General features: G+C 37.2%; 1 protein-coding gene across 6 annotated transcripts in view; it reads right to left on the bottom strand.

Moving 5' to 3' along the window:
* The window catches only part of Osbp (oxysterol binding protein), an 83,365-nt gene that overhangs the window by 50,348 nt on the left and 17,915 nt on the right, over positions 1-15,102 (bottom strand). For 3 of the 6 annotated variants that reach the window (XR_011332484.1, XM_069828001.1, XM_069828003.1), the window contains one exon: positions 5,299-5,552. The exons of 1 other annotated variant lie outside the window; for it this stretch is intronic. Coding sequence is in view for 4 of the 5 variants with exons in the window: in XM_069828001.1 (XP_069684102.1) it covers positions 5,299-5,552 (254 nt within the window). In the remaining variant the exon portion in view is untranslated. The remainder of the gene's footprint in view (positions 1-5,298; positions 5,553-15,102) is intronic. 2 more of the 6 variants (XM_069828002.1, XM_069828004.1) reach the window with 1 other exon arrangement.

Here is a 15,102-nt window from a genome sequence, read left to right as displayed (position 1 = left end):
TTAACGTTTTGGTGGCTACTTCATTCACACACAACCCCCAGAATGTCTGGAGGACCACACCTGCTGTTGGTCGACGGGTCCATTGGACCTAGCTGGGAGATCTTGTTGATCACCAGCTTTCCCTCCTTAAGCCACTGGAGGACGATTTTAGTGCCATAGCAGGTCAGCACTAGGAACAGAAAAGTAGAAAGAGGAGGAAGGAAAGGGAAATGAACCCCTAGGCCTCGAATGCTCTAATGCCGTCGGGGTCGAAGAAAGTAAGAGTTCAGTCAGAGGACTGGATAGGAAAGGGTAAAGAGGGAATTAGGTATTGGATAGAGGAAAATTATACCAAATTCAGTCATTAACTCATCAAGCTGACCAGTGCTAATGGATAAGTAGCCCCTCCCTTTAGTTCAGCTCGTAGAATTATGCTTACTAACAGCTGCACCACGGGAAGGTAGGGATGGGACATTGGGTATTTGTCCAGGTTGGTTCCTTAAAGCCTTCAATGGGAAGGATTAATGGCTCTCTCCCCTGTATCCGACAGATACCCTTTTGCAGCCAGTTTTAAAAAATATGGATGGATTTCCAAGAGATGTGTTACATTCACCATAACATGTAAATCGCAAGAGCCTTTTGTGCATCCTTTTCCTCACCTCCCTCTAACTTCGCAGTTCCAGGCATAGTTCTTTTGTAAGCCTCAAAACTTTTTCTATAAAATTATGGCAGTTATATTTTTAAGACTAATATTTTTTACTAAGTGAATATCTTGGTTCTTCCAGGGCAGCACACTCAAAAGGGATATGTTAAGCTGTCTCTACAAACATCACACAATTGACGACATAGGAGGGTCTTCTCGAAAGAGCACCATAGTTTGTAAATGTGTGTGTATCTAATGCTCTGGATTTAACAATGAAGTCATCATCCTTCTTGCCATTCAATATTTTGATGGAAGGTCCACAAATGTCCTAAGAGTTTCACAATTAGCCAGGTGCTCCATCTCCATGTCCTCTTCTCTGGTGCACAGTAAGCATTTAGGTGAATTCAGTACTCCAATACAATGGAGGTGTTTACTGAGGCAATCATGGCCAGTAATCAGTTTAAACATGGCCACGGCAGATTTTCGAGGTAGATCAGGAATTAGTTTTGGTTCTTTGAGTGATTCTTTCCATTTTGAATTTTGATGTTTTGCCTGTTACTTATTCTTTTTATGACTCGTTTTATTGATTCATATGGGAACTTGAAATTTGTTTTTAAGTTTATTTTAGTTCCTTTCTTTGCTAACATATCTGCTTTCTCGTTACCGTTCAGTCCACAGTGGGCAGGGATCCATTGGAAGACCACTTTTTTATTTAGCATTTGAATTTGCTTTACCATGCAATGAATTTCTTTTACTTTTTCCATTTTAGGGGATGTAGTTGAGCTGATGGACTGGATTGCAGCTTTGGAGTCAGACAGGATGACTATGTTTTTGCACTGGTTTAGCCAAACAAATACATTTTGAAGTGATGTATAAATGGCTTCAACTTCACCATCAAAATTTGTTGTGTACTTGCCAACATTTTTATAAAGAGAAAAGTATTGGCAAGTAGCTCCTGCTCCAGCTCCTTCATTTTGATCCATGAGAGATCCATCAGTGTAAATGTACAACCAGTCCTTTTATGGATATTTTCTATTAATTGTTTCCAGGGCAATGGCTTTCGCTACAGTTTGTAAATGTTTCATGAATGGACCATGTCCAGTAATTAACTCCAACAGCTCTTTTGATCTGTCTTTTGTTCCAATTAATCAAAGCTTTGACCAGAGTGTTAATAGGCATTTTAACCAAAGCTTTTCCTAGTTTCTTCTTCTAGAAAGTTCTCTCACTTTTATTATGCCACTTCCTGGTTCATTCATAGACTGCGATTCTAGCCATGTTCCTGCTTATCTCGGACAGGCTCTATCCCAAAAAAAGGAAGACTTGCTCTCACTTTTTGTTTATCGTACGTTTAGGAACTGTTTAAGGTTCATCTTCAGGGTCATGTCACTGAAAATCTAGAATCACCCACTTTATCCATTATGCTTTATTAGCACAAAAAGGAACCAAGCATAACCACTCAACAGAGTAGGTCACCCTTCCAGGTCTTGGGCAATATGACCCTGAGGACAGAACCTGTAAGCAGTTCTGAAACAGAGAAATCAAATCTTACTACACCGTTCAAAAACCCAAAATGTTCTTCACAACCCGAATCACTATGAAAGACTGAAATATAATCATAATTTAATAATTTATTTTATTTTACCTGGCAGAGTTAAGGCCTTAAGGCCTTTTCTTCCACTCAACCAGATCTACAATTAATACAAATGCGTAAGTAATAATATCATAATAATTACAGCTGCCTTGGTTCCTAAACTCTACTTAAAATAATTACACTTCACTTCTAATATTAAACTGTACTTTTCTGATTATTTGTCCAATGAAAAACAAAAACATTAATTTGCTTGTAATATGGGAATCAAATTCGTGCTTTTACAAACGAACTGTGTTAACACTGTCTTTTCCTTATACTAAAAAAACGTCAAGTTATGGATATGATATATCAGGTTAGTTTAATAACTAATAATTTTAAAGTATGACACAACAGCCCATGAAGGACCAAAGCCGACCAGCCATTGCTGGCCTCACATCCACATGCTTCAGCAAAGGTGAATGATCATCCAACCAGAAAAGAGATATTGTTTGGTTAGCACAATGATCCCTCCAACATTATAGCTGGTTTTTGTAACCGGATTTCACTACCTATCATAGCACCCGAAATTCATCACAATGCTGAGTTGGCACTGATCCCATACACTTGCAGAAATTTCATGAGAAACTTCTTTCCATAATGAGAGTCAAAATAGATCAAGATGCTACAGTGTGTGATTATCAGGTTAGCAGTTGCAATTAATTACCACAAAATTCATAAAGGGAACAGCACTATAGAATAAATACGAATTTTTCATAATTATGTTTAAAATATATTCCAAAATTCATAATTATTATACCAAAACATGCATTAAAATTAACATTAAAATAAAGACTAGATCCTAATAAAAACTTAACAGAAACATTAAGAGCCCAATTCAACAGTCTATCTTAAGTCATTATATGATTATTTTTAAGTATATGTTTATCTTAAACTTGTATCTGAATTCAGATGTCTAATCTCTAATTAGGAAAAAAAAAGTTTTAAATGTCATTACGCCAGTTCATTAAGTTATCACTTGTGTATAATGAAATACCTATAATATAGAAATACCTGATATATATTTTCAGTATTAGGTTCCATTTCAACATCCACTGTTCACTATTTAAATTCAACAATATTAAAATTGATTATATACGAGCCATGAACAACACGTTTAAAAGTAACACAAAATATTATAGTATAATATTAACACTTAGCCCTATTGACACTATTAAAATTTACTATAGTATTTTATACAGTTGTTATAGATACTGACATTTTAATTTAAAGATTCCATTACGAATAGATTTGTGAATTATCTGATTTTTTGCAATACTCATAAGTTACAAAGCTTAAATTACATTTATAAAATAATTCTCCTTTAAGGTACAATAAACAAAATTTAAATCATCTTCGTTTAAGTGTAAGATTTTTTCCACAAATGAATTTTAATTTAAGTAATTTAGAATTATTATAATAAAAACATAATAAAGTTATATTTTGAATTAATATTTCTGTCAAATATATAAAAATCAAGCAAATTTAAGTGATATAAAATTACAAAAATGCTTTTCTGAACTTCACAATTGAGATCGGAAGATTGTATTAACATGTGCTGATACTGAGTACTGGTACTTTACAATACTTACTAACAATAAAGATCAGCAAGTATAACAAGTCCTATTTTGTGATTTCAATTTTTTTTAAATTCCAAACTTACCACGCCAAGATTTATAAAATGACTCTGCTTTAAACTGCAATTATGTACAAAATTATCTATGTTTAAGTGTAATTTTTTTCACAAGTTAATTGTAATTTATGCCCTTTAGAATTACTGTAATGTATATTTAAGATAAAAGCTAGACTTTGAATTAAGATTTCTGTCAAAAACATCAAAATTAAGCATATATTTTAGTGGTACACAAATTTTACAAATCTTCTCCTGAGCTTCATAATATCAGAAGATTGTACTAATTAAGATTTACAGATACTAAGTACTTAAAAAATATTTAGTAACAAAGATCAGCAAGTATTACAAATCCTATTTTGTGATTTGGATTTTCCTTCTTCCCTCTCAACATATACTGTGTTAAAATAATTATTCCTGACATTTTCTTTGTCTGCATTATATTACATTATACAGTAGAACCCCGATTATTCTTTACCCTATTAACCGATTGGTGGATTATCTGACTGTCTTTCTCTAGCTCCCTTTTTTATTGCAGAGAACAAATGAAATGCTGTATATTATGTTAGTACATATTTGTTCTGCAGATGGTTATTAATTACAAGCTTTTACCCTTACAGAGTATGTAATAGGAATGCTTTCGTTGCTGGCAACACGAATAGTTACTTGTGGGAGGGGGTGTTTTTTCCCCAACTTGTGAAATAGTCACTACATGCTTTCAAAGAAATTACCCAAGAACTTTCAATCCATGTACCATTCAGACCTTATCCTTACTATTCGAGTGGCCATACTGTTTACTTCTATGCAAAATGTCTTCCATGGGTGCTAATTATCGAAAAAAATGATAATAAATAATTGAGAGGTTTCAGGAAGAAACTGTGGCTCATTTTGCATCAGAATACGAGATTGGCGTTACAACTGTGTGCTATTTATTAAAAAAATACGAGAATAAAATTATACAAAGTACGAAACGTAAATCTACAACACGAGACTTTTTTTCATATATTTCTGCAGACAACCATCACCCTTGGTCCTTAAAACCTGTCGTTGACGATACTTAAATCACTGAAGTTCTGATTCATTATCTAACATGTTAAACACAACACCACGGAGGAAATTATGAAATTGTAGTTTAATTTATGAAAATCTTTTATTTACGGATTATCCGATTTTTTCGATTAACTGTTCAGTCCATCCCCTTCATTACCACGGATAATAGAGGTTCTACTGTACAGGAAATTATTAGTATTTATCGGAACAACTTTCTGCATATCAGAAAAAAAAAATAGTGGGAAAACAAGCAATTATACTCCACATAATTACAGAAATTTTTGTAAGTAATACTGAGATTCAGGAACCAGAGCAGTTACTACTGATAACTGATGATATTGTATTAAATGAATTTCATCAACTACTCACATTTATCATTGCATTTGATGTTATCCTGAATAATGTTGCTCTTTCGTTGACAGACTTCAGTTTCGTAGGGACATCCTGCGCCGTATCCAACGATTCTAGTTCTGAGAGAGAACGCTGAAGGGCAGCACCATGCTTAGCAATAAGGTCACTGCACGTCTGCAAATCCTCCAACCTAGCTGACAGTGATTTGATCACATTCTGCACCTCGTTCTTTTGCGATGCCATTGACTCGTCATATTCCTCCTCCTCTTCTTCTGTGGCAAAATACACGACAGTTATCACTGTCGAGCCTTGCAGTGCTTCAATATTGTCATAGATTGGAAATCTTACATTCTCCAGTGTTAAACCAAATGCGTCATTTGAAGACTTTACTACAGCATGTTATGAAGTACATAATATTCTTTACTTCGAAATTATATACAGTATAACCAAAATTATTCCAATTTATGGACAACAGATATCATAATGGTGTGATAAAATAAGTTTCTGACTTGATCAAAAAGTAAAATGGTAAATGATTTCTTTTAAAGGCAATTGTAAAAGTACCTGAGTTGACAGTTTTCTTAAGTAGCTTGTAACATAATGTAAAATGAAATCGCATTTTGTCTTCCTGTGTCATCGGAAGATGAAAAATTTAAGAAATGCACAGACATTTACTTGCTCACTTATAAAGTTTTTTATAAAATAATGAATAAACTACGTACAAACACTAATATCGTTTGATTACAATTTTAAGTAATTTTGTTTTTTAACAAGTTATTTAATAATGTATCAATCACGTGGTTATTTAGAATCAGTGAAACTTGTGATAGCAAGGTGTTATTTTGAAGAGATGAGTCTAGGGAGTGCTGGACATTTGCCATACAGTTGAGAATAACGTCAGAAAAACCCAAACCAGATAGTTGGATTCAAAACTACGCCCAAGCATAACCTTCAAGCAGAAGACCATAACAGTGACCTTAAAGCTTTGTTAATGATAAGCATTCAGGATGATCTTTGTGCAAAATCTCATGCAAATAGAGACCATTTCTAGATTCTAATTGACCGAAATTCTATAGCTAGTTGCTTATATGGTTTAAAGATATTGGACAATGAATTTGAGTAAAAGGGCACAAACAGAATCCTTGGAAGACTGATTTATTTCACTCCTTGTTAAATGACTTGTTTTCTAGTGCGAAAAGTGGAAGAAAGTGGGTTCAGACAACTTGTCTCCTCCTAATTTTGCAGTCATCAAAAGAAATTCTAGTTTTATGATTTTTATTGAACTATCATGACCTGTATGTAATAAATACCTTCATCCTACAATTTTCAATAACAGGAGGATGATGACGACGATTTAAAGGCGGAAGAGAAGAATGAGGGTGATGTTGATGAAAAGGGAGATGGGGAGGAGTATGAGGACACTGACAATTGAAAGGAGGAAGGGGAGGAGTATGAGGACGACAATGGAGAGGAGGAAGGGGTGGAGTAAGAGGACGACGTTGATGGAAGACAGGAAGGGAGGAGAATGACGACGACATAGATGGAAATGAGGAAGGGAAGGAGAATGAGGACGATGACAATGGAAAGGAGCAAGGGAAGGAGTATGACGACGACAAGGGAGAAAAGGAGTATGAGGACGACGTTGATGGAAAGGAGGTAGGGAGGAGTATGAGGACAACGTTGATGGGAAGGAGGAAGGAAAGGAGTATGAGGACGACGTTGGTGGAAAGGAGGAAGGAAAGGAGTATGAGGACGACGTTGGTGGAAAGGAGGAAGGAAAGGAGTATGAGGACGACGTTGGTGGAAAGGAGGAAGGAAAGGAGTATCAGGACGACGTTGATTGGAAGGAGGAAGGAAAGGAGTATGAGGACGACGTTGGTGGAAAGGAGTATGAGGACGACGTTGGTGGAAAGGAGGAAGGAAAGGAGTATGAGGACGACGTTGGTGGAAAGGAGGAAGGAAAGGAGTATGAGGACGACGTTAGTGGAAAGGAGGAAGGAAAGGAGTATGAGGACGAGGTTGGTGGAAAGGAGTATGAGGACGACGTTGATTGGAAGGAGGAAGGAAAGGAGTATGAGGACGACGTTGGTGGAAAGGAGGAAGGAAAGGAGTATGAGGACGACGTTGGTGGAAAGGAGGAAGGAAAGGAGTATGAGGACGACATTGGTGAAAAAGGAGGAAGGAAAGGAGTATGAGGACGACGTTAGTGGAAAGGAGGAAGGAAAGGAGTATGAGGACGACATTGGTGGAAAGGAGGAAGGAAAGGAGTATGAGGACGACGTTAGTGGAAAGGAGGAAGGAAAGGAGTATGAGGACGACGTTGGTGGAAAGGAGGAAGGAAAGGAGTATGAGGACGACGTTAGTGGAAAGGAGGAAGGAAAGGAGTATGAGGACGACGTTAGTGGAAAGGAGGAAGGAAAGGAGTATGAGGACGACATTGGTGGAAAGGAGGAAGGAAAGGAGTATGAGGACGACGTTAGTGGAAAGGAGGAAGGAAAGGAGTATGAGGACGACGTTAGTGGAAAGGAGGAAGGAAAGGAGTATGAGGACGACGTTAGTGGAAAGGAGGAAGGAAAGGAGTATGAGTACGACGTTAGTGGAAAGGAGGAAGGAAAGGAGTATGAGGACGACGTTAGTGGAAAGGAGGAAGGAAAGGAGTATGAGGACGACGTTAGTGGAAAGGAGGAAGGAAAGGAGTATGAGGACGACGTTGGTGGAAAGGAGGAAGGAAAGGAGTATGAGGACGACGTTAGTGGAAAGGAGGAAGGAAAGGAATATGAGGACGACGTTAGTGGAAAGGAGGAAGGAAAGGAATATGAGGACGACGTTAGTGGAAAGGAGGAAGGAAAGGAGTATGAGGACGACGTTGGTGGAAAGGAGGAAGGAAAGGAGTATGAGGACGACGTTGGTGGAAAGGAGGAAGGAAAGGAGTATGAGGAAGACGTTGGTGGAAAGGAGGAAGGAAAGGAGTATGAGGACGACGTTAGAGGAAAGGAGGAAGGAAAGGAGTATGAGGACGACGTTAGTGGAAAGGAGGAAGGAAAGGAGTATGAGGACGACGTTGGTGGAAAGGAGGAAGGAAAGGAGTATGAGGACGACGTTGGTGGAAAGGAGGAAGGAAAGGAGTATGAGGACGACGTTGGTGGAAAAGAGGAAGGAAAGGAGTATGAGGACGACGTTGGTGGAAAGGAGGAAGGTAAGGAGTATGAGGACGACGTTGATGGGAAGGAGGAAGGAAAGGAGTATGAGGACGACGTTGGTGGAAAGGAGGAAGAAAAGGATTATGAGGACGACGTTGGTGGAAAGGAGTATGAGGACGACGTTGGTGGAAAGGAGTATGAGGACGACGTTGATGGAAAGGAAGAAGGAAAGGAGTATGAGGACGACGTTGATGGGAAGGAGGAAGGAAAGGAGTATGAGGACGACGTTGATGGGAAGGAGGAAGGAAAGGAGTATGAGGACGACGTTGGTGGAAAGGAGGAAGAAAAGGAGTATGAGGACGACGTTGGTGGACAGGAGTATGAGGACGACGTTGATGGGAAGGAAGAAGGAAAGGAGTATGAGGACGACGCTGACGGGGAAGGAAGGAGAGGATGAGTACGACGTAGATGGGAAGGTGGGAGGGTGGAGGATGAAGACGACGTTTATGGAAAGGAGCTAGGGGAGGAGAGTGAGGATTAAAAAGTGAAGCGTTATTATGGAAAGAAAGAAGAGGAGGAAGCCTACAATGACGACAGATTTGGTGGTGATGGTGGTTAGGAGGGGGATGATGAGAAAGACAAAGAGAAGGATGAAATTAACAATGACGACGACGATGACGAAGACGAGTAATAATAGTGCTGATAACAATAATGTTCATACCATTGTTGATGGTGATTGTAATAAAATTGTATTTCAATAAAACTACCATGGCAGCCATTCTGACTCCCACAAATCATACAGTCTACTGAGCAAAGAATATGATCCCCTTTCTGAGCAACTGTTAGCTAACTAAATCATGAATTGAGTAGTAGTCTATTAACTGCGACTTCCTCGTTTGTATGTGTGTGAAATATGTATCAAAACATCGCAAAGAACGATTATGTATTAGGTTTTTCTGTATAAGGGATTATTCAAAATAAAAAATAAATTCTCCAGCTGGTACAACAAAACTGTGGACTTTGGTAAATGAATGTTCAATACCTGGCACTTGTATCTTATTTTGGCAGGGGAAGGGAATCATTTATTCTGATACAGACTTCAGTTTACAATAATGTAAATGACCGCATACATTCTACAGTAATAGGTAAAACAGAATCAATGTAATTGAGTCAAATATAAAGTTACAACATTATGGGAATTAAAATATAGAATAGCAATTAATTGAAATATGCATGATGTTGCAAACTTTTCAGATAGATTTTTAAAAAATTAACAATACGCATTAGTATCTGTAATATTATATTCAGCTCTCTAAGATGCCTCCATTTTCATTCTGGGACACCATTCACAGACTCAAATTAAGGCCAAGAAGATATGTACATAAAAAAAGTAAAGAAAAAACTGAATGAAGATATATTAACAATCACAGTACATTTGTATTATGGTTGGTAATGTAAAAACCAATAAGGTCACTGTGTTCACATAACAAAAATTTGACGATAAAAAAAAAGACCAGTATGAAGATTGTGATGATATTTATCACGTCCATTATGAATTATACTGTATAACATCCATTACAATTAAGTTATGCATTAATTGTATCATTCACGTCTAGGGGACCTGTGCTCTCTGAATGTACCCAATGGATGAGTTGGGTCTCAATGAATTTACTGCAATGACAGACAATCAAGCCCGAGAAACCATATGGTTTTATACAGAATGCATTATAATTGCATATAATAAATAGGTGTCTGACATTATACAGTAAAGCAATTAAATTAACACACACTTTTATCTGCTTTGTTACAGAAATATAACACGGGATAAGTAAAAAATCAAGATCTTTATATTCTGAAATATAATTTTATTGCAATTCTCTATGATCAACCACATTTCGAAGAAATTGTTCAGAATAACCCATCTGTAGTAACAACAAGACTGAATCCTATTCCATCATGAATTCCTCGTCCATTAAAAATATGTCAATGCTTATTATGAACAGCTGTCTTAGAGCAACACTGGCATTTCATGGCTGGTCCCACATTGTTCCTTTCAGATACATTTCCGAAGAGAATCTACCCCTCTGCCACAGATAATACAATGCACCATATTTAAATATCACTAAGTTGTTTCCTTCTTTCCTAGCTGCCAAGGAAAATTAATAATTTTATTCAAAGATTAAGTAATGTGAACACATGCTTTCTTGACTGTTAGTTCAAACCATTCACCACTTTGGCAATTTGTTCTCGATATCTCACTATAGCTTCACACAATGAGAATTTGCAAAATATTGCATATTTAAACAGAATTGTGTCAGAAGTGGGAGATTTTAAATACACGAAAAGAGAATTTGAAAATATTACCAATTTTAATCACGTAAAAAATGTATAACTTTTTGACTAGCTCTTCTTCGAAATGGAATATTATAACATAATCCTAACCAAGAGCTTATCAAGGCTGACAGTTCTAGGATCCAGTTGCCTCTAATTGGCGATATTATGCATTCATGGTCAAAATGAGAGTACAGGAGAAGAAACCTGCTAGTCCGACATTGTGGATAATCCGAACATGCTCCAGTTCTAATTACTATGGATTAGCGGGATTCTACTGTACTTATTATTTTTTTTTGTGCACATAAATGTATTATTAATATGTCCTGTAGAACCTATCAGTGTTTTAAAGCATTTCTTCCAGAAAAAGAAAGACATTTCAGAGGTCTTCATTAAACTACATTTCATCAAACGAAATGTTTAGTTTCTATAGGTTTCTAATGGTAATAATGCAAATTGTGTGTTTTAGATTACTTGCACACTTTCTAGTATAAAAACGGTTTACAAGCAAAACACACTAAGTAAAAAATATTACTTCTAAGAAGAAAGTGTATGTAATGTACATAATGTATATGTATAAACTTAGAATTGGAAAATTAAATACACATGAAGAGAAACAACTTAATAAAAATAATATTCTGAGGGTTCAGTTTTGTTAAGATCTTTCGAAACGTCTTTTTCTCAGAGATAATATTTTTTACTTAATGTGTTTTGCTTGTAAGTGGTATCTGTAACCCAACATTTTGATGCTTTAAAATATGTCTTCCAGCAAAAAGACATTAAGAGGACTTATTTAACTGAATTTCATCAAATGAAATGTTTAGCTTCTTTAGGTTTCTGATGCCAATAATACAAATTGTGTGGTTTTTCAGTAAAAGAAAAACCATTCAGAGGACTCGTTTAAAGTCCACTTCATCAAACAAAATACTTAGTTTCGCTAGGTTTCTAACAACAATAATCAAAATTGTATGTTTTATTCAAGTTATGTTCCAGTACAATGTAAGTGATGTACGCATCCCCACATTTTCATTTCAGCTCCTCTCTCAGTGCATACAATTTTCTGAGGGAGGGGGGAACCATTGCTTCCAAGTGTCTTATCTTTGAAGATACACTGCACTATTTAGCTGCGTCTTTCTTTTCTGCAGACCAATATCGAATCAGTTAACATGGATTTGTTTATTCTATCATTATGTTGTCTATTTACTATATGCATCTTCTTATTGAATATTGTTTTTGTGTATAATGTGCATATAATACAGTCTCAATGAATGGGCATTGATTCAGAAGAAAGTTGTCACCACATCAAGATGTTTCTACATCCCCATAACAAAGCATTTGTGATAATATGCTTGCATTACCATTTTGTTCAGTTTTAACTGTAGAATGTTCTGTCATTATTTACTGTATGCAATTAAGGTACATTCTATATAGGCTTATCTATTGTACTCCATTCTCATTTTTGTTTATATATCAAGTAGTAATCTCTTTCAAAATAGACACCAATGAGATCATTATTTATGTTCCGTTTACAATTATAAAAACTTAAATAATTTAAAAGTTGCTGTAATCAAAAGGAATAATTCCACACAACAGCAGTAGTGACAGAAGAATTTACATAATAGCCAATCAACATAAATAATTCCATAAGCATGCATCTTCCAGCTCTTCAAGCAAAAACTGTGCTGCTATGAACACAATTCAGAAAAATAGGTGATTATATATGTAATAAACAAGGCGAAGTTGCCTAGAATGAAACAGTCCAAATCCCTACCCAAGAACGCAACCACAAGCACAAAGAACCACAACATTTAATTATAAAGAGTGCACACAAAGTCCGTATACACATTATGTTACGAAGTCTGTATACACTTTACGAAAGGCGTAACGTACCTCTTAGGAATCCAAAACATCCGTATGTGTCCTTCCATGGTTTCTGCACAGTCAAATGTGCTGCAATGTTCTCTTTTTGGGTCTATATGACTACAGGATATCGGTAGTGTGTTTATGAGAATATATGTTGGCTAGATTGGAGAATGGGTTGATGTCATGTGGTCGACGTATGTGAGAAGGTTAGTGGGTTAGTTGAGGTGATATCTCAGTGACATGAGATCGACGTATGTGAGAAGGTTAGTGGGTTAGTTGAGGTGATATCTCAGTGACATGAGGTCGACGTATGTGAGATGGTTAGTGGGTTAGTTGAGGTGATATCTCAGTGACATGAGGTCGACGTATGTGAGAAGGTTAGTGGGTTAGTTGAGGTGATATCTCAGTGACATGAGGTCGACGTATGTGAGAAGGTTAGTGGGTTAGTTGAGGTGATATCTCAGTGACATGAGGTCGACGTATGTGAGAAGGTTAGTGGGTTAGTTGAGGTGATATCTCAGTGACACGAGGTCGACGTATGTGAGAAGGTTAGTGGGTTAGTTGAGGTGATATTTCAGTGACATGAGGTCGACATATGTGAGAAGGTTAGTGGGTTAGTTGAGGTGATATCTCAGTGACACGAGGTCGACGTATGTGAGAAGGTTAGTGAGTTAGTTGAGGTGATATCTCAGTGACATGAGGTCGACGTATGTGAGAAGGTTAGTGGGTTAGTTGAGGTGATATCTCAGTGACACGAGGTCGACGTATGTGAGAAGGTTAGTGGGTTAGTTGAGGTGATATTTCAGTGACATGAGGTCGACATATGTGAGAAGGTTAGTGGGTTATTTGAGGTGATATCTCAGTGACATGAGGTCGACGTATGTGAGAAGGTTAGTGTGTTAGTTGAGGTGATATCTCAGTGACACGAGGTCGACGTATGTGAGAAGGTTAGTGGGTTAGTTGAGGTGATATTTCAGTGACATGAGGTCGACATATGTGAGAAGGTTAGTGGGTTAGTTGAGGTGATATCTCAGTGACATGAGGTCGACGTATGTGAGAAGGTTAGTGGGTTAGTTGAGGTGATATCTCAGTGACATGAGGTCGACGTATGTGAGAAGGTTAGTGGGTTAGTTGAGGTGATATCTCAGTGACATGAGGTCGACGTATGTGAGAAGGTTAGTGAGTTAGTTGAGGTGATATCTCAGTGAGTTTTATTTACTCGTTGTGTTGGTTTACATCGGCCATGTTGTGATATCAGAATCGTTTGTCAAACTTGACGAAAATTAAGCGATATCCTATAATAAAAGAACCCCCTCTTTTTCATGTTAAACATTCTTGGGGTCACTGTCTGAAAAAAGCTGCGTGCACCACTTTTCCAGTCCATCTGTTGCATACCGCTACTTCTGCAACTGCTCCTTGATGTAACCTCACACTGTGTTATCTGGTGTTGTCAAGTCAGGGCTCCTTGGAGGCCATGGAAGAGGAGCTGTATCATTGTTCGATCCTCGACCGATCCAGTGATTCCCAAAGACTGCGTTTTAGATGTTGTTGAACAGCCAATGTGAAGTGAACCAGTGCCCCATCGTGTTGAAACCATGGTAAATTCTGTATTCCCAACTCAGCAGCACATTTCTGTGTGGATTTGACCGAAGATTGTTGGACAGATCATGCCACTCTGCACAACATCCAAGCCTTGTAGACGGCCTTGCACTTCTTGGCGTGTCACGAACACTGCCCATTGTGAAAGCTTTCTTTTCCCACAGCAATGAAGTCTTACTTGTCGATGCTGCCTTCTCAAACCGTGCAACGAAATGGTCCGTGACATTTTTAATTGATTTTCCATTAACTTGACGCTCATGGACAGTGGCCAACAAACATTCCTCAATCGTGTATTCACTTGTATTAGCCATTCCTTCTACTAACAATCTGCTGCTATGCATTGCAATTCTCAGAGCATCAACAATGGACAGCAATAGTGCCAACCTCACCAGCACGAACATGGCAGATCAGCTTGAATTTAACGTAGGTAATGTAATTTAATTTAATGAAAGTGTATACTTTGTAATGTGTATACGGACTTTGTGCACAGACTAGATCCCATAGGAGAGAGGGAGGAACCCTTTATGAGATATATAATTAAGATATAAAATGCAAAGACAGAGTTCTGCATTTAAAATTAAAACTATGATTCGACCATTCAGAGGAAATCTGCAATACAGTAACTTTATTCTCGACACCAGAAATCATACTGTATTTGCCACAGACTTTCATTCACTCCCTTTGTGGACAAGATGTTATCTGACACAGCTAGGGTTGATAAACTGCTCACATTTCTAGACAGTACTTAAGAATATGTTCTGCAGTTTTTTATTAAAATAATTTAAAATAAAATAATTGAAATTACAGAGATTTGTTCATGTAGTAACTATAACCCACATTATGCTAACATGTTTCAATCTACTATTCGTTTTTGAGCAGATGAATTAAA

The sequence above is a fragment of the Periplaneta americana genome, chromosome 6 (assembly GCF_040183065.1).
Source record: "Periplaneta americana isolate PAMFEO1 chromosome 6, P.americana_PAMFEO1_priV1, whole genome shotgun sequence".
NCBI classification, from domain to species: domain Eukaryota; kingdom Metazoa; phylum Arthropoda; class Insecta; order Blattodea; family Blattidae; genus Periplaneta; species Periplaneta americana.
Note: the sequence above shows the minus strand (reverse complement) of the source record. Positions and strands in the feature narration are given on the sequence as shown.